Source organism: Homarus americanus, unplaced genomic scaffold (assembly GCF_018991925.1).
Source record: "Homarus americanus isolate GMGI-L3 unplaced genomic scaffold, GMGI_Hamer_2.0 scaffold41027, whole genome shotgun sequence".
In the NCBI taxonomy this organism is placed as follows: domain Eukaryota; kingdom Metazoa; phylum Arthropoda; class Malacostraca; order Decapoda; family Nephropidae; genus Homarus; species Homarus americanus.
Window position 1 is genome coordinate 4,715,138 of NW_024745073.1, and position 24,704 is coordinate 4,739,841.

At 41.4% G+C, this 24,704-nt stretch overlaps 2 protein-coding genes across 2 annotated transcripts; one reads left to right on the forward strand and one right to left on the reverse strand.

The window, feature by feature from the left end:
* The first annotated feature begins 613 nt into the window (after nt 1–613).
* On the forward strand, nt 614–21,041 carry LOC121878297. Its single transcript, XM_042384394.1, has 2 exons — nt 614–671; nt 17,425–21,041. The coding sequence occupies exon 2, from the start codon at nt 17,522–17,524 to the stop codon at nt 20,564–20,566; it is 3,045 nt and encodes a 1,014-aa protein (XP_042240328.1). The 5' UTR covers nt 614–671; nt 17,425–17,521; the 3' UTR covers nt 20,567–21,041.
* On the reverse strand, nt 2,567–9,611 carry LOC121878296. Its single transcript, XM_042384393.1, has 10 exons — nt 7,760–9,611; nt 7,361–7,588; nt 6,507–7,244; nt 6,082–6,309; nt 5,238–5,960; nt 4,906–5,130; nt 4,611–4,766; nt 3,852–4,430; nt 2,950–3,732; nt 2,567–2,812 (listed from the first exon to the last, which is right to left on the reverse strand). Exons 1-9 carry the CDS (start codon nt 8,114–8,116, stop codon nt 3,166–3,168), a joined length of 3,801 nt encoding a protein of 1,266 aa, XP_042240327.1. The 5' UTR covers nt 8,117–9,611; the 3' UTR covers nt 2,567–2,812; nt 2,950–3,165.
* Nucleotides 21,042–24,704: the final 3,663 nt, after the last annotated feature.

Genomic DNA, 24,704 nt, shown 5'->3' on the forward strand with positions numbered 1-24,704 from the left:
GAGAATATTGGTGTCTCTTGGTGCTAGTTTGGTGAATGGAGTGCTATAATGACAAACAGTAACTGTAATTTAGTGGTAGAATCCTGGTGGCGAGGGAAGGGTTACCACCTGTTGTATCAGTGAAATGTCGATAAAGCAATTACTCTTCTTTGGGACTCCCTTATCTTTGCTCTGGTAGTGCATGAGTGATTGGCTACAGAGAACTAAGGAAGATTTTGGTGTAGTTACACCAGGATGTCGTTGTCACCGTGGCAGTAGATTCGAGGTCCACCTTAATGAAGTTGACAGAGGCACTGTCAGAGGTGGCACAAATCTTTTTTTTTTCTTAATTGTGCTCTAATGTTCAGTTAGTGTCACTTGGATATTGATTGGGTGTTCATCAGGGCACAGTTAATTATTTCACAACCTTTTTCTGATACTTTACCACTGAAATTCCATGCCCAGAACACACACACACACACACACACACACACACACACACACAAAGATCTAGAAACAGTATCGTATTATTTCTGGTTCGCATGACTGTATAATTTATTTCATATGTAAAGTCTTGGTATCCATTTAATCAGAAATTAGTCCTAATGCTTTATTTTTTTTTTACCCCAGGCTGGAGTTCCGGTAATACATGTAGTTATTACACTCCAATCTACAGTTTTATACCTGGAATTGTAAGTATAATGTTTACAAAGTCCTTTTTAATATTTTGTGTTACAGTCTTGATGCCTGCCATTACAGAGTCACTCAATGTTAGTGTTTATAGAATCCCTAAAGGAAGTTACACATACAAAATATTAGTATTTAGTATGTACTCATCATTTTTGCACAAAACTTTATGCTTTTTTTTTATCCTCTTCACCACTCATCAGCTCATTAGCTGCTTGGATGATCCGCCACGTCTCTGTTATGCACTGTTGGCAAGTGCTAGGCATGCACTGGCTCCTGAATGTATCCGAACCTGCTCCAGTGCTTGTCAAGTCTGGTCTTGAAAGAGCTCACACTTGGTGCCATCACAATACTCTCCGTCAAATTATTCCAAGAGTTCACAACTCTTACTCATAATTAGTTACCCTCACAGTTTTCTGGGCTTGCATCTTCTTCAACCTTGAGCTGTGACCCCTTATGGGGCGAGTGTCCGCCAGCTCCACAGGTAAGGGCACTCGACTGAGTAGTGCCCTTTGAGATGTTTATACACCTCAATTAGGTCGCCCCTTGCCCGTTTGTAGTATAAGCTCGGCAATTTCAGGTACTCTATTCTCTCGGGTAGCTGAGTTGCCAAAGTGCAGGCACCAGCCTGATGACCCTCTTTTGGACATTTTCAATTAACCGACTGTCCCTGGCATATCTCAGGGACCAGACGGGGTGACAGTACTCCAGACGGGGATGTACCTCACTCTTGAAGGTCATTGCGAGGGACAGACCATCTAAATATCTTAACAACATTCTTATAAGACCAAATAAATTAGTTGCCTGATTCACCTTCTTCTCACAATGACCCGAGAACTTCAGCTCGTTGTCAACATACACACCTAGGTCCTTTTTACATTCAGTCTCAATTAAAGCAGTTTCTTCATCCCGTTGGGACATATGATACACCTTACCGTTGGTACACCCCAGGTGCAGCCTCTTACACATCGTGACATTGAATCTTAGCAGTCACTTCTTTGATCATTCTTGAAGCTCGGAGAGATCCTTCTGCAGCTCTTCACAGTCTGCTTGGTTCTTAATTTTCCGAAATAACTTGGCATCATCCGCAAACATTTGTATTGATGAATGTACAGCATCAGGCATGTCATTTATGAAGCAAACAAACAACAGCTGGCCCGCTTTTGATGGGTACACATGATGAGTTCGTGCCATAATCACCACACACTGCTTGTGGTCATGGAGAAAGTCTCCAATCCACGCTAGGACATTTCCAGTTTAATTTTCAGCCTTTCATGTGGTACTGTCGAAAGCCTTGGCAAAATCTAGGTATATATTGTCGATATTGCCACCCTGTTCCAGAGTTTGGGTTCAAACATCCACTACCTAAAGTAATTGTGTTAAGCAGGAGTGCCCTGGCATAAAACCGTGTTGGCAATCCTTTACAAGGTTGTTTCGTAGTACAGGTATATGTTCCATCATGGCATCTCTTATAATGCTCTCAAATACTTTACATACTATGCTGGTTGGGCTTACCAGTCTATAGTTATTTGTGGAGTGACGATCGCCCTTCTTGAAGATAGGACTCACATAAGCTTTTTTCAAATCACTAGGGACCTTTCGCTCATCCAGGCATTCACAGAACAGGATCTTCAGGGGCTCAGCAAGCTCGTTGCACAACTCTCTTAGCACTCTGGGATATGCCATGTCAGGGCTGGGACTCTTATGAACCTTTAGTTTTGACAGTTAATTTCTTATAACCTCTTCTGTGAACACAATGTGGGTCAGTGCTTTGTCAAACCGTCTGTCGTTAAAGGACTTTGCAAACACCCTTGTATGATCTGTATATTCAATTTGGTGATTTCAGCGGAAAGTTAAAAAACATGAATGTTTTTGATGTCTGAAAGAAATTATCAGTACGTAGTCATAATGTTTCTTTTTATTGATAAAAATATATGCTTAACATGTTAGGTTATACAGTATAAGTAAATCCTGTTGTAAGGCACAGGAAAACCTCCATAAATATTACATGTAACGATGTCAACAATCACCAGAATTTACTCGTGTTTAAAAAATAATAAGTTGCTAAAACAATATTACTGAAAATTTGGAATGTCGTTTGTCTTCAAAGTAGCGCGAGAGACAACCATCCAGAGGGTGGCGGCATCTGTCGTGGATACAAAATTTATATTAGAATTCCATTACTCATGGCAGTACTGTATATTCAGTACTTAAGATATATTCATATTTGATAAAAAAGTTTCATAGATTTGTGAGATGATTGCATGAACAAAATGTCTATACCTATTGGTTAGCTGCCATGCTTTGCTTGTGGTGAAGGCTGCCTCCAGTTTCGCTCGTGTCTTTTTTTATATTTTCATTATGATTCAACAAAAAAAATCTTTTCTCCATAAGTTTCCCGTAACAAAATAAATAGTATTTTATATCATATGAAATTCTAATGAATATCTTTAACATTAATGAGTTTATGGACATTGACATCTAAATGTGAAATGGTATTTAGAACTGGTGCGCGGCAGAGTGGGACTTGTAACTGCTGCTGAAGGTTCGGGAGGAGCTACCCTCAGAGCCCTCAGCTGACTCTTCCCAGGAACGCCCTACATCGCTGTTGCTGTCCCTTCTTGAGTGACTGTCAGTAGACATTTCCTTGTTAAATGACGAAAGTTCTGGAGAATGTCGTAGCCTGGAGGATACGAATGAGCGAGAACTGCGACCCTCAGAGTGCTCCCTGGAGGAGTCCCGCAGGTTCCGATCCAGTAAACTGCGTCCTCTCTCAGCATCCATCCTTCTTTGGCGTTCAGAGGACGCTTCCTTGTTAAATGCTGACCGTTTAGAGTGTTTACGCAACTTGGGGATGATGATAAGGAGAACACCATCAGAGGACATGACGGCCGTGATGGCCTTCAGGTCGGCGCGTTCTGGAAGTGCGAAGCGTCTTAAGAAGCTGAGTGTAGTTAAGCATGTCCCTTGTTGCCTTTTAGCGCGTCCCTCAACTACTAACTCCTGCCCCTCCACAACCTTTGCCGTTACTTCACCTCCAAGAAAGTCATAGACATCGAGAAGGATCTGAAAAAGTAGATAAATACTTGTATATGGTCTGAAAGTGAGTCACAAAGTTTCTTCACTAGTGTAAAATCTTGGCACCAGTAGTTTTATTGTCATATGAATTTTAACACATTCCTTACCGTCTGAGTGTAAACATCTTCGTCGACGTGAACCGCTTGATTCTCCAATTTTAGATCCCGAAGACGCAGATCACGGTAAGTGGCGATGTCATCATCTGAATCTGAGGAAAGTCCTCCATTGAATTTCTTTAATACATCCCTCACAGCGGACTTGAAGTTCTGGCGAGACTCCAGGAAGAAGGAGTCACCGGAGAAGGGCCCTCTTGTCTTTATTGACAGGAACCTGTTTTTATAGACGGGGTCAACTTCCTCTTCTTGTCTTACACTCCTGCCAGACTCTGTTTCAGAATCATCCTCACCTAAGTCATACTTGGCAGTATGACGCTCCTTCTCAAGTCGTCGGTGGACAGCATCACCCTCAGTTTGTTCTAGGAAGGTGCAGTCTTTCTTCTCAGCTGCCAATTTGTGAGTGTTGTCATCATCAAAGTTAATTCTTTCTTGGTAGCCACTGGTCTTCTGCTGCTCATTATCTAAGCTCTGGTCCCAATCATCAGCGTTTAACTCGCTTGACCTTCTGCTCTGATATTCTTGCGTCACATTGACTTGTACAGGAATTGCTTGTTTTCTTGTTTGGTCCACCTTGTGAGTTAAAAAAAGAAACACCAATGAAGAGATTGGGAGAAATAAAATTCGCCACTAACGAGAACTAAGTAACACAAAGTCTATAAAAAAACAAGATAGGTGTATCACCATATGTGCTGAAGTTTTGAGATGATCATTTGATGAAATATAAACTGGTCTGAGGAGACCTTTACCTACCAAAGACTCATCAACAGCTGATGAGGTCAAGGCTTTGGTTGATGACTCACGAGACTCCTCAATCTTGCTCCTGACTGAGGCAGACTCTTGGTATGTGTGGGCTCCAGCGGTCACCCTCGCCGTCTCCTCGGTGGATTGGTTTTGCAGCTTAGAGGGCTGCAAAACATTGAAAAACTACATTAGAGTATTTTAATAATAGATACTGTTATACTGTAAGTGACATACTGCATTGTACAGTATAATAATTAGTTTTCTATGCTGTTAAAAAAGTAGCATGGTGTAAAAGGCAGCTCACCCTCTTTGGTGCGGTGATAGTTAGCACACCATCTGAAGACATCACGGAAGACACAGAGTCGAGTACAACATTGCCTGGAAGAACGAAATGACGCAGGAATCGTTTGGTAGACCTGGCGCCTTCTTCCTCTTTCTCGATGCATCCTTCCACCACCAGCTCCCTGTCATCCAGAGTCTTGACGGTGATCTCTCCGCCAGTCATGAAGTCGTGCACATCCACAATGAACTGGAGGAATAAAGAAAATGCATAAGACAGACTGCAATGAGGTTTTGCCTGCTCATCTGGCATCATTTTCTTTATAATCAAAAGTGTATTGTAAAACAATTTCTCACCCTGTAGTTAAATTCATCTTCTGAAGACTTGATAGCCTGGTTTTCCTCCCTCAAGTCACGAGATCTTAGTCTCCTGTAGCAGGTCATGTCATCGCTGGTGGAACAGTCGCCCCACTTAATTACAATATCTTTCACAGCATCCTGGTAATCCTTCCACGTATTCTCGAAGAAAGAATCATTGAAGAAGAGTCCTCTTGTCTTGATGGGGATGGGTGTACCCTTGCCGGGCTCGGCAACAGACTGTTTCTCTTCACTTGTCTTGGAGGAGGAAACCAAATTTATTTGTGATGATGTATTTGAGGCATTCTCCATCAGGTCCTTTCGTGTCTCAGCCTCTTTCTCAACCTTCTCATTCACTGAAATCTCTTGGGAAGAGCCTAAAGTAAAATTGTTCGATGTATCTTGAGAAGAAATAAACTGCTCACATGATTCTTGAGATTCTTTCACTTGTGAAGTACTACTATCCTGTACCTCAGTCATGTTGATCTTCACTGGGGCCGTCGTTTCCTCTGTATGTTGAGTAAATTCGTTAATATTCTGCCTAGATTCATTTTGTTTACCTTCTTCCTCTTGTGTATCCTTCAACTTGGCGCTGGAGGAGGTTGCTGAGTTGTCTGACCCGACCTGAGAAGTCGAAGTCGTCTTGTGAGTTTCTGTTACATTGGTCTTCGTTTCAGTGACTTTAATGGGAATCGTCGAACTTTCTTCTTTTGCTTGGGTTACCTGAAGCATAGGATAAAATTTGGAATGTTACTACCATTATCAGAAACTACGGGCTTATAAAAGTGATTCAGATTATAGTATTTAATCACAATATTCTAATCATTAGAGACCATACACTTACTATTCTAGGAGCAGTAATGGTTAGGACACCGTCAGAAGACATTACGGAGGTGATGGCGTCCATGTTGGTGGCGTCTGGCAAGGAGAAGCGACGCCTGAAGGTGTTTGAGACGCCAGTTAGATCTCTTGCCTTGGCGGCGTCCATGCGTCCCTCCACCTGCAGCTCCCTCTCCCCCACCACCTTCACCTTCACCTCCCCGTCCATAAAGTCGCGCACGTCCAATACGATCTGCAAGATTTTTATCACTTTATATGAATACTGAAATTTCAGATATGATCTAAGTTTATACAAAACTCAAAACACCATATGTTGAAGCAAAACGTACTGATTGCTTGATGCACTATTTTAGTGATTCACACTCATCACTAGTACGTAAAACATAGCATGTGTGGATGTCGACAAATAAAGGAATTAACATGGCTGACCTTGTGGCATGTGTTGTCGGAAGTAACGGTCATGGCCTGGTTGTCTTCTTTCAGATCATGGGACCGCAGCTTTCTGTAGCGTCTGAGATTGTTGGACATACGAAGGTCAGTGTCATCCCATGCGTCTTTTAGAAGCTCTTTCTCACCCCACCTCTTCAGCACGTCATTCACTGCATTTTCAAAGTCCAGTCGAGTGTCTTCGAAGAAAGAATCGTCAAAGAAGTGTCCTTTTCGTTTAATTGGAACAGAATCATGCATAGAAAAGGGAATTTTACTGAACTCTTCTGATGTTGTTGATGATGAATTCTTTGACTGTGTTCTCGTCTCTGTGCCTGTCTGCTTCCCTGCTGAGTGCTGGGTGTCTGCAGAGGCACTCGTGCTGCTGCTCATGTGTTCTCTCTGTTCGCTCTCTCTTCTTAGCTTCTTATCTTCTGATGCAGTGTTGTACTCACATTTGGCCTCTGCTTTCGAGTTTATAGAATCACTTTGTGTCTGTGAACTGCTCTGGTTGTTCCCAAGAGTTGAGCTGACGTGGATAGGAACCTTGTGTTCTGACTGTTGTCGGGTCTCGCACTTGTGTTTTTCTTCGTGTGTCTCCGTCATCTTGGAGTTGTTGGCACCTGTAGACTTGTCTGACCCAGCCTGGGAGGTCGAGGTGGACGTCCTATAGTCTGATATATTGGTCTTGGTTCCTGTAACTTTGATTGGTATCGTCGAATCTTCTTTTGTTTGGCTTACCTGTTGAAAAGAAAATGTTATGATCGTTTAATAGGACTACAACCTAAGAATATTGCAAATATATTCTACAAGTCAATTTTGAATAGGTTCAGCCGAGAGTAATTGTCCGTACTTACTACTTTAGGAGCGGTGATGGTGAGGATGCCGTCGGAGGACATAACAGAGGTGATGGCGTCCATGTTGGTGGCGTCTGGCAAGGAGAAGCGACGTCTGAAGGTATTTGAGATGCCAATCAGGTCTCTTGTCTTGGAAGCGTCCATGCGTCCCTCCACCAGCAGCTCCCTCTCCCCCACCACCTTCACCTTCACCTCCCCGTCCATAAAGTCGTGCACGTCCAACATGATCTGCAAGATTTTTATCACCTTTACATAAACACTAGAGTTGGAAGCACATAGCGACACAAAACTACTTCCTGAATTACGTCCATTATGCAGTGAAGAATATTCTACCTCTGCGTTGCTTAACAGTGTAGGTTAAGTAATACTTCTGAATGCTGACACGAGGGGAGAACTAACCTTATGACAGGTGTTATCAGAGGTGACGGTGACGGCCTGGTTGTCTTCCTTCATGTTGCGTGATCGAAGTTTCCTGTAGCGGTTGAGATTGCTTGACCAACCGAAATCTTTGTCGTCCAACGCTTCCTTTAGGAAGTCTGACTCGTCCCATTTGTTGAGCACATCTTTAATGGCTGAGTCAAACTGATTACGCTCCTGGTCGACGGAAGAGTCCTGGAAGAAGCGTCCCTTGCGGTTGATCGGTAAGTAGAAATCCCAGAGGTCATCTGCTGAACTTCTACCTCGAGATGTGTCTTTGCCGGACGTGGAACTGTAAGTCTTGGTTGTGTGTGAACTTTCCTTGTGAACAGATGCCATGTTGACACTCACTTAACTAACACTTAAAAGTAAAGTTTGGTAGTTGTTGAAGATAACTTGTTAAGCACTGAGTGATAATAATTGTGTACTGAGTGGTGAGGGTGTGGCGGCAGGTTTTATACCAGCACCACACCCACTACTGTGACGTTTCACTACGTCAGCTGGGTATTTTGAGAGGTGCGGAGTGGTGCCAGATGAGCAGCTGATTCAGGAAGTTTCTTACGCATTCCCTTAGAGCCGCGTAAAAGTCACTGTGTACGGTTTATTTTTAAGTAATCTAGAATTGTATGGAACAAAGTTTGGCGGTCATCCATTTTTGTCTTGATGCATTGCAGAATATATTAAATAAATTAATGAGATTTTTATATTTCAATGTGATGTTATTGTTCTTTTGTCCTGCATTGCACTTTAAATATAGTATGGTTATGAAAATTATATCTTTTAAATTTAATATCTAACTATAGATTTACAAAATTGCTCTGTTATTCATAGCAACATCAATTATACTAAAAAAAATGTAGATTGCCGCCAAAATTTAATGTTGTTTGTCGTTCTTAAACTTTTGGATGGATGAAAAATACACAAGCCTCGAATGTTAAAGGTGTAAGCAACTGGGAGGTGAAACATAAAAATATGTAGCTGGTGATTCTTCAGTTGAAGCAAACTGAATAACAGAATCAACTTCTGTCGTGTACTATGACATCGTAACAATGGTTGTTACTGCATTTACTAATTGCATAGAAAAGTTTGAGTCTACATCACTACACCGTCTTCAAGTCCTTAATGCTGATTTTGAGAAACAATAGAAAGCTTTGGGGATTCGACTAGACCTCGGTCTGTTGTCTTTTTTACCTTCATTTTTTATTTAAATTGGTTTCTGGGCCTAATATGCATTATTCTCTTGAAACTCTTGAGATGCCTGCTTAACTTTATCAAATGCCGCCTGATTAATGTATAAAAGTTCTTTGGTTCTTGATTTTGGGTATAAAATTCTCCCTCAAATATGTCACTTTACTCTATAATTTTTCAGGAACAGGCCACATCTTATTGTTCAACAGGTTTAGACCAGCCAGTAATATTTGAACCTTGGCCCGCTCTTGCCTCGAACCAAGTAATAATTAAATCTGAAGGCCACTGTCATATGATGACTTGTGCCAACAGGGACAAAATGTTCCAAATTGGCCCCCATGGTTTAGTTGCTTGTTCATCTGTACAATGGGTTGGAATCTTTAACAGGCTGGAATAGAAAATTATCTCTCTGAGTTTGAAAACGATGAGTTCTAAAGGTTGTTTGGTGTAGTTTATTGTTTTAGTCTATCACCATAACTAAAATCCACATGACCAGCAAGTAGTTAGAGTTTCGTGTTGTGTGTTGTATATCAAGGATCTCATATTAGTATGGCTCAATAGGCTACAAATCGGCAATCTGTATTAGCATCTAACAATGAGTGAGTGTTTCTTGCCATCAGTTTAATTTTACACCACGCGACTCCTCAAAAACATCCCCCCCCCCCTCCCTTCACCCCTGCACCCCTTCACCTGACGGGCTCTTAAAGTCCTTTATAAAACAAACACTCGCACCCCTCACACAAGTTGCCTGGGAGAGGTCCATAGGTGAGTCATGGTGATATTAAACTCACAGTGATCTGGAATAATCTTTCTATTTTTAAACAATAGTTTATTTAACGTTAATCACATCGTGCTCGTCGTTCCAAGGACAAAATGTATAAACTGTCACACACGTTGTCTTGTATACGAAATCTTATTTCGTTCCAGATTTCACAGTAACGTCTCACCTGATTTAGATAAAGGAATAACTCGAATATTATACTCACCCAGAGATGCGCCTGATTTCATGTACAGTAATGGCTGTCTAGATATTTTTAAATTTCGATTGTACAAAAACAAAGGGAGAAGTTAATGTGAAGTCTTTTAATGGAAACTGATCCCATTTAGTATAAGAAAACAATTTAATTTGTTTTTAGTTCTCTGGTAATAAGGAGCAGCTGCCTCTGTCATAAACATGTTAATCTCTTAATGTCTGAGTTATTTCAATAACCTATATTTCATCAATCTCTTGCTCATTTATTTTTTTTTATTTACAATTTTGCATCACTTACACTACAGAGGAGCTAATTTGTTTTCTGACAATACTTGATATTAATAATAAACAGCGAATAGTGGAAGAATGTGTATAATATTCTGTGGAGTCACGAGCCTTCCGGTAAAAGTGTGCGCGCTTACTGTACAAAATCTTTGAGTCAGAAATTTAACAGATTCGTCAAGTCTTATTTTTGGTGTAGTTAGCGACGAGTAAGTACATAATTATATGAGTGCTGCTTATTGTGTTCGTTGAAAACTACTGAGTAAACTGTGAAAAATATTAAATTTTCGACAGCATCATGCACGGCCAACTTGGCCAAGTTCCTGATGACTTAACACTTCTGAAACGTTTGTACAAAAACGTTTATCTCGCTCAGCAACGCTAGGGTGATACAAGCAACCGAACGCTCAAGAACGAGGCGATTCTGGCGTATTTTAAAGTAAATATTAATATTGGTCGATAATAGAGTTCACCACCCTAGCTTGGCCATGTTCCCGAAACACCAAGTATGGCCATGACATATTTGGAGTATTCTTAAAAAAAAAGACTTCACAAAACATCAGCGATGAACGATATGTGGTATAATTCATCAGATTCTTACTTTTACAGGAAAGATGTTTTAAATATAGATGTACACGCCACAGAATGCTGTGCCAAACTTTTTATAGATACAAAAAACGTCGCTCTATTTCTTTAATTTGTAGAAAGTCATTAAAGAGCTTTCATCAACACTGTAATACCATTTTTAAGATTAGACCAATTACCTGTACGTTTACTTACAAATACAAACTTCGGTACAATTTCGTTAGCCTATTTATACTTCAGTGCATAACAAAAGAAATAACGTAAGAGGAAGATAGACCTTAATTATAGTAGTGAATAAGAGATGAGGATCTAACCTTGAAATAATGGAGACAACTGAGTGAACGTGTTTATGGAAGGTGGTGGTGGGTGGGCGGGCGGCCTACAACAGCTGGCCGCCCCCCACAGTCCATGAGTCAGGAGATATTCTGAGTGGTAGTGATCATCACCTGGGGGCTGGCACATACCTCACCTGTTACACACTCACTGCTCCTCCCGCCTCCTCATGTACTCACTTTAACACTCTAAAACACTAAAAATAATAAATAGTAAGATAATATCCTGAAGTGGAAATAAGAACTTTATTGATCAAGAAGAAAATGTTGTGTAAAATAATTTCACTTAGCAAACGTCTTTTTAAGAAATAAATACGGATATTATCCTAGTTTGGTGCACAATGTTGCCCTAATATGGCCGCCACTGTTTAAAATGTTCAGTTTGGTTAACTTAAGCACGTGTTGCCAGTCTGTTTACCGCCGCCTGAACTGTTCAACATATTCAACTATTGTCTTCATAGTTTCACTTAGATCTATGGGGATCAATACAACACTGAAATGTATTAATCTCAATCACCTGTGGCGTATGTAAGTCTCTGGAATGGGGTGGGGAGGTGCAGGACTTGAAGATAGGGATACAGTATTATTATATTTCCATCCAGTGGTGTAAGCAGAGGGCCGTCTTTACTGAATAGTATGGCATATTTTATGGTATGGCCAACATTATTATCCTTTATCCCGTTGACATATAATCCAGTGAGGAAAAGCTTAATTTACCCCCAGCCACACTGTAATCTGCACAGTGCAGAAATATTAAGCTGGCGAAAATATCTGTTCTGTTGTAGGCTCCTCCCCCCCCCCCCTTCCCCCCTGACTATGGGCCTGAATTAATTTCTAAGTACTTACGTCCTCACGAACTGATTGCGCTCGGTTGAAGGGGGGGGGGGTGGCAACTACGCCACTCAGTCACTATCGCTTGAATTTAAGGTAATGAATAGTTTGAATAACTTTTTTTTGTACATACACATACAGTACATACCCCCCTCGACGCTATGATAGCTTTGAAGAATTGAAGTTGGTGTGTAGACGTAGAGAAATGTTATTTAGTAAAACCCTGAAGTCCGAAGATAATTCCCTATTGAAAAGCGTCTTCTTAGTGTATCTAACAATATCAATCATGGAAACTGCAAACTGCCAAAGTGATGGATGAATATATCGCAGTACTGTCGCTGTCGTAACTAAATTTCAATAAGTGGCCTTTGATCCTTCACTTAACGCAAGTCCATGATTTAGGATGTACTTCTGCTGGTATATAGGAACTTTTATTACCACCCGTCGCTGCGGTAGTTCGTATTATCAAAGCGAAAGGGACATATCAGCTTTGCCTCTTCAGTAGATTCATATTATTAATCTACATTACATGAAAGGAAAGGTGGCGCTGTACCGTGCCTACGATATGTCAGTAGGAGGAAAATATTGGAATGTGAAGAAGCAAGAAAGACCACCTCTTCGACTACTTCTTTGGCGTTGAAGTAAGAAGGTGGGAATATAGATACATAAATAATTATAGGGCTACACCTATGAGTATTTCTTAAGAGACTCTTTGGGATATGTAATTAGAGTATTAAAGTAATCGTGGTCAGTGTTTGAAGACTTTGCTGTTGCATGTTGACCGGTGGGTTTGTTTCGCCGACTAAACAAAGGTGTGTGAATTATAGCAGTTCTCCCAGGATTTGTATGTCTACAGTGTGTTAAGTATAACCTACATCATATGATAATGACCAACAATTTGTTTGTGTAAGACGCAGTTTTCTATTACCTAGAATTGTTTATTCCTCGTGTTCATCCCACAGTATAATGCATATCATTATCCAGTATACAGTATGTGCCTTGTTTTCCTACATAAAAAATGTAGCGTGAGACTGACAGTACATATTCTGTGATGGAAGTGAGCATTTCACAAGCATTAGTAACGAGTTAGATTACCTGAAGATTTACCCTAGCTTAATTCACCTAGAATACCTAGGGGGCGCAAGGATGGATCCAGGGGGTGTCCTGGTGGTCCGGACCCCCCTTTTCATCAGAAAATTTCAATACCTTTTCTATAATGCAGTATGGTACTCAGACATTTTTGTATAGTTAAAAGGTTTTACCATCAACTTCAGAATATCTCCTAATATCAAGTGCACTTGGCTTCAAGATGCCCATAATATTGGTCAGATTTCAAAAAATATTCTTGGGGGACTTAAAGCGTTCGCCATGTTCCCCCACCCACAACTCCTTGGAATCCCCCTTTAGATATTCCTGAATCCGCATAGGTTGGGTTATTTTGAGCTAGGTTTGGTTAGGGTGGCTTATCTTCTGGTAAAAAATAAACTGTGGGGCAAATCTTCGTGTAATCCAAGTAGAATATATATATATATATATATATATATATATATATATATATATATATATATATATATATATATATATATATATATATATATATATATATATATATATATATATATAATATTCAGAAATTTCAAATGCCCCACCATTAGGGATACTGAGCGTCCAAGGTCGTCTGAGGGAAGAGGGCTCTCCCCGCACATAGTGGGAAGTTGTGGAACTAGGCCTATATGATATTAAATGTAATTTGCCGAATTAATAATGATGCGATTCATGAAGTTAAGGGACTATTATTGAATTTGAAATTATTATAGATCGTTTATCAGTCTGAATAATGTTACGGGTGTCCCAAGGAGTTATTAGTTAGGCGGAAAATATGTCACGTAGGCCTAAGCTAGCGCCTTGGAGAGACGCGACGCTGGCTCTCCCTCAGTCACGGAGAAGCATTCAGACAAACAAGACGTCCATGCACGTCCGTCACAGAAATAGTCACGTGGCCTAGTCACCTGTGTTGCACTATTGCAGTATAACAAGTAAGTCTCATTCGATCTCAGACAGGGTTAGATAGGGCAGTGGTAAAGTTAACAAGAGCTAACAGTGAGTTCATTTCAGGGTTTCCGTCAGAACCCACTTGACCGGAGTTTGACTGCGAGAGTGATGACTGTGAGAGATTGACTGCCGTTTGAGACTGCCGTTGATGATTGAGGGTGGCGATTGTCGCCATTGGACCGATCAGTGTAGGCCTGTCACTGTTTAGCGGGGTATCAAAGGATCTCTTGAGGGAATCTAGCCGCCTGGGTGCCCAGCTGACGACGGGACGATCGTTGGGGGTCATCAGCTCTCCTCTACCTCGGCTCACAACACCACATGTCTCGAGCAGCTTAGTGAAACCCTCTTGCTAACGGGAAGCTAAAGCTTCTCTCATCTGTACAAGGTCTGATTGGCTCACTCCCTTCCGCTTTATGGACGCACTGGGAGTACACTGAGGCTATCTGAGTAAATTAATGGTCACACATTGAGACCATGAGTCTAGGACTCTAGGAGATACCTAAAGGAACATTTTATCTCCCTTATTACGGGTGTATGTTGAGTTGGGTGGAGCATGGTTCACGAGTATGGGTGGACCCAGTAACATATCAATAATAGTGAATATATTTGGGTGTAAATACCATTTCTCAGTTACTGATATTATCTTGACGTGTGTAGTTTAATATTTCCTAAATAATTTTGATAGTATTGTTTTTTGAATGTTTGTGTCATTAAGTGGAACCAGAGTGATACTGTGATTTGATTCTTTTAATGCATCTAATTTTTCTTCATAATTCTGATCTCAGGTATAACCTTTGTTCCCCATAGTAGTGGTTAAGTTAGGTTAGGAAGTGTGCATCTGTTGGGGTGATATAATTTTGTTGAGTGCCCTTAAGGCCTATTCATTGTAGAGTTATTAATTTCTTATTTTTGAATACCATTTTCTCAGTGCTGGATATTATTTTGTTGAAAGCCCTTAAGGCCTGTTTCATGTGTGCAAGCAACATTTCTTACTACTTCAAATTTATTGTTGCCTGAGTTTCTAATAATTTCTATATCATGTATAACTTTTATTCCCCAGAGTAGTGTTTTAAGTTCAAGTTAAGAGGTGCACATATTGGTGTACCATTATTTGATTGTGTTTGTAGTGTTGGAGGGAATATAAGTGTCAAAATTTTACAGTGTGTCTCATTCATCCCAGTCACAGACGCAATCCTTCCACGGGTCACGGACAATTCATTTTGTTTAGTAGATTTAAGTGTTCTTGTGCTGGTTCGGGATTTTTCTCAAAGGGGCGCTTCCACTGTCATTACCATCTATTAATCTTTAATAAACCCCAAGTCAAGTGAGAAAATAAAGTCCAGCATATTCCGACCGGTTGCATATATACAGTGAGTTCTGCTATAACGCGTGCTTTGATAACGCGAATTTGCTCTAACGCGATTTATGAATTAGGAACGATGTTTGTATAACGCGAACGCTTGTTTGCTATAACGCGATTTTTGCTTACTATTTCTCCAATTTTGTGGTACTGTATTAACTGTGAATATAGTAAAGAAGAATTTCAACAAGAAGCGTTCTGGTGATAGAATTCCCGGTGATGATCGTAAAAGAAAGGATATAACACTTGAAGAGAAGCTCGATTTTATCAACCTCAAAATCACCCTTCTCCCCCATCAAGTAAAGTGTTACATTTACTGTATGATTTCTTTATTAGATATGAATGTAACATTTATTTAGACTGTGCTATCCTTTGTGTTAGGCTAACTACAAAATTTTTTCGATTTCGAGTAATCTGCACCTAACCCTATTTTCTCCATAAGCCCTGTTATTTCTATTACGCGATTTTCTATAACACGATATTTTACAAGAACACAATTATCGTGTTATAGCAGAACTACCTGTATATATATATATATATATATATATATATATATATATATATATATATATATATATATATATATATATATATATATATATATATATATATATATATATATATATATATATATATTATATTATATTACTGCAGCCCAAATACCTGTTATTCGTTTGATAAATCATCCCCATAAAAGTTTCAAATAGAGACATATTGGGTAGCTGGCAATACTGAGCGCCAGGAATGTTAGCGATATATCACCATCGGTAATGAACGCGAAAAGTGGCACCCAGTGGCACCGCTGTGAGGTGGTGATGGTGCAGTCCATGGAGGTATAAAAGGCTTTATACCTCCATGGACTGCAGTCCGTGACGGGACTCCGTTGACGGTATAGTCAACAAGATGTTCTTCCCAAGGTAAAGCTAAGATGTTTCTTAATACTTAACACCGCACAGTTCCCCTTATTATATCAGTACAGTATCTTTATCCTTTATCCTTATTGCGACTTGTCATCTTATAAATACAAGCGTGTCAAGCACCTGTATATGCAGATACAAATATAACGTGTTCCGCCTGTATTGTGTATATTTTTACTTAAGTATGAGCATTGACTTCAGTTAATGTGAGCTAACATTACTACATAATAACCGTCAACTGACCCATGTCATTTTCATTAAAAACAATTTATTTTTATGATTAATTATTTGAACTCTCCTTAGGATAGTGAGTATGGCCTCCTCTACCGAATTACACATTTTGTCTTGTCTGTCTGTGTCTAACTCTCCGTGGTAAAATGTCTCACACTTTTCATTGGGTTGAGTTAATATTTGTTATGGTTAGTTTTCATCATCTGGAGGCGCGGATCATCATATTATATTTCCCTCAAGCTACATCAAATTTTGTCTGAGTTACGGTTCTTTGTTAGTTAACTTTTAGCACAAGCAAATTGGTCTTATGTGAGCAACTTATCTTACATGTTTCATTTGAATTAAAAATAAATAAATACTTATGAACCCCAATTTCCTCTCAGCATCACTATCACCACCCCCCCCCCCCTCAGCCCTATAACAAGAGCATGTTACAAAGAAACTGTGAATTTGTATCTGGTTTGTGTGGTATAAAACATGGTAGGTAGGATTTATTTTGTCCCAAATAAAACCTCTGAATCACTATAGCTTTAGTCTGGTAATTCTGCCCATTTCTTCCGTGGTCCTTCCTATGAGATTATAAGCTGGACTCCGGTATATGGGTAGTATTAGTAATAAGCTAAGCTAACCTAATTTAGGTAAAGTTCGATTATTTAAAGGGATAGTGAAAGAAGTCTTAAATGATAGTCAGCTTTACCAAATATTCAGTAATTTCTCTGAAGTTACGTGTACATAACCATAATTTCTGTCACAAAAGTCTGTTGTGTTTTATGGCTTCCTCGAACGACTATCCTTAAAACACTGGATATTTACATTTATGGAGCAACTTCTCAGTTTTTTCAGGAAAGTATGAGCTGTTTGTGTATCTGAGTATGACACGACTTGGATCTTTGCAGGAGGACGTGGAGACACTGGGTGAGGAGGCCACAGACGGGGGTGGTGGTGAGGAAGGTGTGGGAGGTCGTGGTGACGGTAGGAGCCATAGTGCTCCTGATGTACCAGGTGAGCCTTAATCTGTTACTTTACCTGGAGAAGCCAACGGTGTTCATGGTCTCCTTCGAGACCAACCCTGTCTATCGCCTCCCGCCAGTCTCTATCTGCCCACACCCGGCATTCGAACCACGAGCACTGGGTACCATTGGTCTCACGCCCTCAGAGCATTATATACAATACCTGGAAAATTATATGGAACTTCGAGGCGTTCCTGCCAACGTGACTCCAAGGGAGCTGTGGAAAAGGGCTCGCTGGGATTTAAGCCACATCATTGAAGCATTTGCGCTAGACCTGAACGTAGTACACCATTATAATTCAACCGACCCACTAACACCCATGTGGCGCCGCTCTTACTCCCCACTGGGTCCTTGTCTCACCCTTAATTCCCTACCAGGTGTAAGAAAAGTCGGTCTCTACCTTCAGGAATTACCACCTGTGAAGCCTTGTATGATTCCCAATGACAACGGAGAGCTGCAAAGGTACCGAGGGACTGCAGGACAATGTGAGCAAGCCAAAATCTTCTGTAACACTTCATGTGGTCTTGAAGACAGCATATACTTCCAACAGTTCGACGTTGATAAGATGCACATATACTTCCACGAGACTCCCGTATATGCCAAAGAACAAACCACAGAAGAAGACATACTGATATACTCTGACCAGTTGTTTGATGGGAATTATGTGTTGATGGAGATAAGTAAAATCCCGAATTTAAAATCTTACCCACAGATGGTAGAATCTTCCCTGATCAAGGGGCCGTGTAACTCAGACCGCTCGTACACCCACGCTCAGTGTTTCCGTGAGATGCACAAAAACATGGCGTTGCAGGAGTTGGGTTGTTACCCATTCTATCTCTCAACGCCTGAAAATTCTTCAAAGCCTACTTGCCGTTCCCCAGATATCATGGACAAGCTCTTTTATTTAGAATCTTCGAACAGATTTCCCTGTCCACAGAGATGTAAGCAGCAGAGGTGGAGCCATGATATTACACTCTCTTATGATATTGAGTTCTTTCTGCTCATCAGTGCGCTCTCGACAGACATACGAAAAGAGGTTGAGCTAGAAACTTACCCGCTCGCCCAGCTGTTTTGTGATATAGGTGGAAGTCTAGGATTATTCCTCGGTGTATCTATCCTTAGTCTTCTGGAACTCTTTGTAACAACAGCTATGAGTATTTGTAGTTGTAGAGAAGGAATGATGGAAGAAGGTAAGAAACGACATATGACAGTTCTAATTAAGTACACGGTTATTTTGATTCTGTGCATTGCAACTGGTACCCACTACCTGGAGGTGCTGCGTTCTTACCTGACCCAACCAAAATTAACTTCAGTTTCGCTGAGAGTGGCAAAGGGCGGGAACGTGGACGACCTTACCACTCTGGTTGCCCGTCGTCTGGCCACGCGCACCTTAGATTGTCGACCTGAGGAAACCTTCAATGAAGAATGTGTAGTACTATGTTTACTGAGACTGGCAGCAAAAGATGGTGCCAGTGTTACTCCGTTCCTAGACATAGAAGGTTTAACTCCTTGTCAGAATGTTGCATTTCATCTACCGTCTAATGTGTATGTGGTTCCTCCTGAGCAGCTGCTGGCGGCCACGATGAGAGATAAGGTAGACAAGTGTCGGGACTCGTGCACACACCTGCCCCCTACCAACAAGACAATGGGTGATGGTTTTATTATGGTTGTTGATAAGAATCACTATTCATCTGATTTTCTGCAGCTAATGTGTAATATAGGAGGGATTGTTGGCTTTTATTTGGGATTTTCCATCTTCGACTTTTTAGACTTCATTCATTCTGTTGTAGCGGCATCGAACCTTCTTGCGTCAACAGGGTTCACTAAAGAGCGGTCGTCAAAGGTTCTTCAAATACTTAAGTTATGCACTGTCTTCCTCGGCATAATTTTGGCTTTATGGCAACTGAATACCTTCCTCGTATGGCATAAAATATCTTCGTCCATCACCAAGTCTCCGAGGACAAATCGGACTGAACAGCTGGCAATCACAGTGTGTCGGTGGCCACCTGTCAGTCTCCATCATTTGGCCGCCGAGCTGCAGCTTAACATTTCTGAGAGACTTATCCATAAACTCCCCAAAGAGGAGAGGCAGCCGGAATTCTTGAGAATACTGGAAACCTTGCCTGGAAACTGGTCATCTACTCTGGATGTGCTGTGGTCCCGGGCTGCCTGGAATATCACGGACGTAGTGGAGGGCTTCTTTGCTACCAGTAAGGAGAAGAAGTACTTTACAGGGATCTGTAGTGACTCATCCATGTGCCAGAATGTGTGGATGCCTGTCATTACGCCACTCAATCGGTGCTTCTCTCTCAACACTATGTATGAAAATACTGAATTCACCGAGATAACCTTAATTTTCCCTAAGTCACTTGAAAAGCGGACCATTTTTGGAGACAATCCTCAGATTTACGTCACTGTGAACCCAATAGATGAACCACCAATGATGGCTGACATGATACCCAAGAAATCCAAGCAAAGAGTCATTGCCACGCACCATGCAATAAAATACGAGCGTCTGGACGACACGAAACGCAGTGTGGATGACGACAGTCACAGTACCTGTGTCCACAGGTGTCTCTCCGAGGGCGCCTCAGCCCACTTACGCTGCCGTTTACCCTACGTTACATGGCGACCGGACTTGGATCCCTGTAACCAACACCAGTACACCACCGTTCACAAATTCTTTAAAGGCTTAATAGGGATAGGGGTCTGGAACAAAGTAAAAATAAACGAAAATGCATCCCAAGATGTACTTGACCTACACTACAAATGTTACGAGGAGTGTCGTCATCTGCAGCACACTTACTACGCCATCACGACCGAGACGATGGTAGACATTTACCCGACAGTGGTGGTGCGACTCTACCAGGAAGAGGATATACTGCTGAGGGAAGAGGACCGTCACACCATCTCTCAGCTCCTCAGTGACCTGGGTGGCATCGCGGGCATCACGGCAGGATTTTCACTTCTCTTCATCCTGAAGGAACTTGCGCCACGGGCGTTCATAGCCTTGCAACGGCATCCATAAGGCATTTGCTAAGTCCAAGCTAAGTTTTTGAGATCCTTGCTAAGTCCTTCAGACCCTAGCTAACTCCTTCAGACCATAACTAAGTTCTTTAGATCATAGCTAAATACTTCATACCCTAGCTAAGTCCTCCAGATACAAATAATGTGAAGTTCTAAGTGAACATTATGAATTATAAAAAGAAGCTCAGATGAACCTTAAAATGACAAGTGATACCGAACCCCTGAATCCCTGAAGTTACCGAAGTCGTTGATCTAAATAATAAAACTTAATTTGTTTAATAATTTATTGTATGTATATCAATTATGACTATTATTACCCACATACAAGAAACTGCACAGAAATTTAGCTAAATTTCAAAGATGTGTTTTGTAATGCGTGGAAGAGTTTGTAGTGGCTCCTCTCCCCTACAACTCCCAACTGAGCTCCGGCCGCGAGCCTACCAGCCAATCAAGCCATGAACATGAAATGCTAGTGACAGGGGGGAAGGAGGTTCAGGGGAAGAATAAAGGGAGGATTGAAGCGAATTTTAGGAGGAGAGAATAGGTGCAGTGGCTGAACACCGCTCGCGTGAGGGAGTATAAGTTGGAGGCAGCAGCAGCTCGCCCGGACGCTGCCAGGAGGCGACAGGACAGAGTCAGGCTAGCGTCAGGTCAAGCGTCAGGTGCGTGTTGGGTTGGGCCATGGATTCTCAGTGCTTGGTCGGCTAGATTATGTGTGTTGTTTTCTTGTGTGGAGGAAATGTCTTGGTCTTCTCTCTTGGTATTCTTGTTAGCTTGATGTAGATTTTCTTCTAACTCTCCTCCTCTTCTTGCTCTCTTGAAGTGTCCATTCATTCGTGTTTGGGTCTTGTTGTTCGTCTTCCTTGTGTCTTATGTCCTCATAGGTGTGGAAGAAGTTGGAGACAGTAAGGTTGACCACGTGGGCTTCAGCTCCATGGGCCTCGTGGTGTTCTTGATTCTGTGTGGCGGGTGTCTTTTCTTGAGTTTTCTTTTCTTGGGTTTTCTTTTCTTGGTTTTTCTTTTCTGCTGGTTTTTTCTTGTCTTGGGAGCGTACAGCAAGGAGGGCCTCTTTGTAGCTCAGTTTCTTGTCGAGTCGAGCCTTGGCTATCCTACATTCCTCCATCCATTTCGGGCAGGTCCGATCGGCGGAGGAATGTGGGCCACCACAGGCAGCGCGTTTTTTACTGTGTTGGGGCAGACCGTGTAGTGGTGTCCGGGGCTGCCGCACAGGGAGCAGGTGTCCTCCTGCGCCTCACACTTGTTGACAGTGTGTCCGTAGTGCTGGCATTTGTAACAGCGTTTCGGTCTGCAGTAGGGCTCGACTGGTACCGTTACCCACGCCAGTTGAGCCTCCTTGGGTAAGGTTGTATGGTGTCCGATGAGGGCAGTGGTGTCGGACAGCTTCTTCACAACTTGGAGTTGCCCCTTGAGGAGCTCACTCAGCTCTGCTTGGTCCACGTGGGCAATTTCGGCGTGGGAGATTACACCCAGCTTCATGTTGTCCCACATGTAGGCAATCATTTTAAGTGGAATGCAGTTGATGTCTGGGATCTCCGCGAGCTGTGCGGGCATACCCTTCTCGGCGAAGGTGATCTTGATGTCACCATGGAGCTTCAGTTGTTCCACCTTGGTGACCCCCACGATCTCATTAGTTTCAAAGAACTTCTTGAGAACTAGGAGGTTTAGTTTCTTGGGGCAGGTCGGCGTATCCGCGCCACGTTATCAAACTCATAACCGTTCATGGTGAGAGAGGGTTGTTAGACAGCATGAATATGAACATGAACATGAAATGCTAGTGACAGGGGGGAAGGAGGTTCAGGGGAAGAATAAAGGGAGGATTGAAGTGAATTTTAGGTGGAGAGATTAGGTGCAGTGGCTAAACACCGCTTGCGTGAGGGAGTATAAGTTGGAGGCAGCAGCAACTCGCCCGGACGCGGCTAATAAAGTACTTGGGTTCGTACAAAGGAGTGTTACAAGACTAGCGAGGTCATCTTAAGACTATATCTTGCGCTTGTGAGACCTCACGTGGATTACTGTTTTAGTGTCCTGGTGGCCCAGAGGTAGCTTTCCCCGGTCACACTTATAAGATCGTGGGTTCAAATCCTGGTGGGGTGAGGTGTTGATTATATGTAGAAGTCCGCGTGCTTTATTGGACTAATGAAATATACAGTATATGGATCCTCGTGTTTGGAAGCCGGATGTGGTAAAACGTTGCTCTGATCACCTAAGCGGCACGGGTGGTCCCCATTAAAGGTTCACAGCGCCATAAGCTCGTTGAACAGGCTTTGCGTGAAATATAACAGAGTCTAGGACTGCTTTTAGTGTCCTGGTGGCCCAAAGGTAGCGTTCCCCAGTCACACTTATAAGATCGTGGGTTCGAATCCTGGTGGGGTGAGGTGAGGTGAGGTGATGATTATATGTAGAAGTCCGCGTGCTTTATTGGGCTAATGAAATATATATATACGTAATAGAATGTGTGGTGAGGGGTAACGAAAATCCCAGATACAGTAATTATATTAGAGTAGTCCTCATACTCAGTGAATTTCATTGTTCCTGTCATTAGTTTTATAAATTTCTGAATAATAAACACTGCATTATACATCATTCAGAGTGTTATATGAGATCACATTACATTTGAATTTTATCAATTGTAATTTGTATTACTTTATTTCCGCTAAAATATCGCTAGAAAATGTAGGTAAGGTATTTAAATACATCTACAATTTATTTCTGTGTATTCTGTATGGTATTTTGGCCATGAAAAGGCATATTTCCTAAAGTCGGTAATTTACCGAGAGTCGGAGCAGTGACGTCACGGCTTACCGACACGTCATCAAGTTTTGGGGGTTTACCAAGTAGCAGACAAAATACCGGAGTTGAACCAATCTGCGTGTTCTATAAACAAGAGTCGGAAATCCCGACAGCCCTGATACGTACATTAACACAGGTAGTAAATCATCTTGGTTAATAGTACAGTGGTGGTAGACCTTTTGTTAAAGTCAAGGTGTTGTCATTATCTCACGGAAACTCTTTAATCTCTGTTGAAATTGTACGTAAATATTTGATAAGTTTTGCTCAACTCTGACGAGATATTTTGATATTTTATCTTGACTAAAATGGTTGGTACTTTTGATTCATGTTTTAAATATATTCATTCATCACTTACATTTATATGGTACCATTGTCTGGTAAATAATGGTTAGGGTTCATATATGGTACCTAGTGTTATGGGGCAGATGAACTTTAACCTCTCTTAACTGTATATAATATTGTGTTTAATATATTGTTCAGTTAGCATCTTGTACCTTAGTTAGGTAACTCTTCTTGGTTATATATAAATTCATCCTTGGGCAGTCATTTTCTTAAAGTAGTCAATGCTGAAATGTCAAACTCTGGGTTAAAATTTGTTTTTTGATCATGTCAAGCAGAAGACTTGTTTAAATTAGCATATAGTATTTAGATATTTGCTGTTCTTATATACAACTTTTCTTAATAGTACTGGCATGTGTTTATCTAACAATGCTATTTAAAAAATTATTGCTACAAGAATGGTATTAATTTTGTGGCCATGAATATAGAGTTTTATGTAAATACTGTGTACGTTAGTACAGGTCCCTATAATCTCTTGTGACTCTTATTACAGCTGCATTTATTTTCAGTTTGATTCAGTCAATTGTAGTGAATATCAGTGTTCATGCTTCAACAGTTGAATTGTCATTCACCCAGTGTAAGAGTAATATGACGTAAATATGTCTGTCTTTCCTAGACAAGAGATTTGTTGTGATTGTGTTGTTCATGCTTCCCAGTCCCTCCCCTGACGCCGCTCCAATGTTTCTCCAGATCCAATTGTGACTCTTGGATCACTCAACAACTGCCCCAGATGTAGTAGCCACTCAGCAGGGAATAATATATGAAATGATGGCACCGATGCGGCCTGATTAATATGCTCCACTGTCTTGTAGTGCCCGAACCCAGACTCGCCATGTGTCTGGCTACCACCGACCACAACAACGGTCGTGAATCTCAAGTGTTCTACCCTGGGATGCACCCTGGAAGTATATGTCCACAGAGAGTGTTGTAACATGTATGTTCGGGATAATTAGTTGGAAATAATTATCCCATGTTGGGTAGTGGAGCCA

Bases quoted from the DNA above. Each gene is read 5' to 3' on its own strand.
- LOC121878296 (XM_042384393.1), bottom strand. From the start codon at position 8,116: ATGGCATCTGTTCACAAGGAAAGTTCACACACAACCAAGACTTACAGT. The intron at 7,589-7,759 runs GTTAGTTCTCCC...AAAATCTTGCAG, and splicing joins CTGATAACACCTGTCATAAG to ATCATGTTGGACGTGCACGA. The intron at 5,961-6,081 runs GTAAGTGTATGG...CCTATGCTTCAG, and splicing joins CCATTACTGCTCCTAGAATA to GTAACCCAAGCAAAAGAAGA.
- LOC121878297 (XM_042384394.1), top strand. From the start codon at position 17,522: ATGTACCAGGTGAGCCTTAATCTGTTACTTTACCTGGAGAAGCCAACG.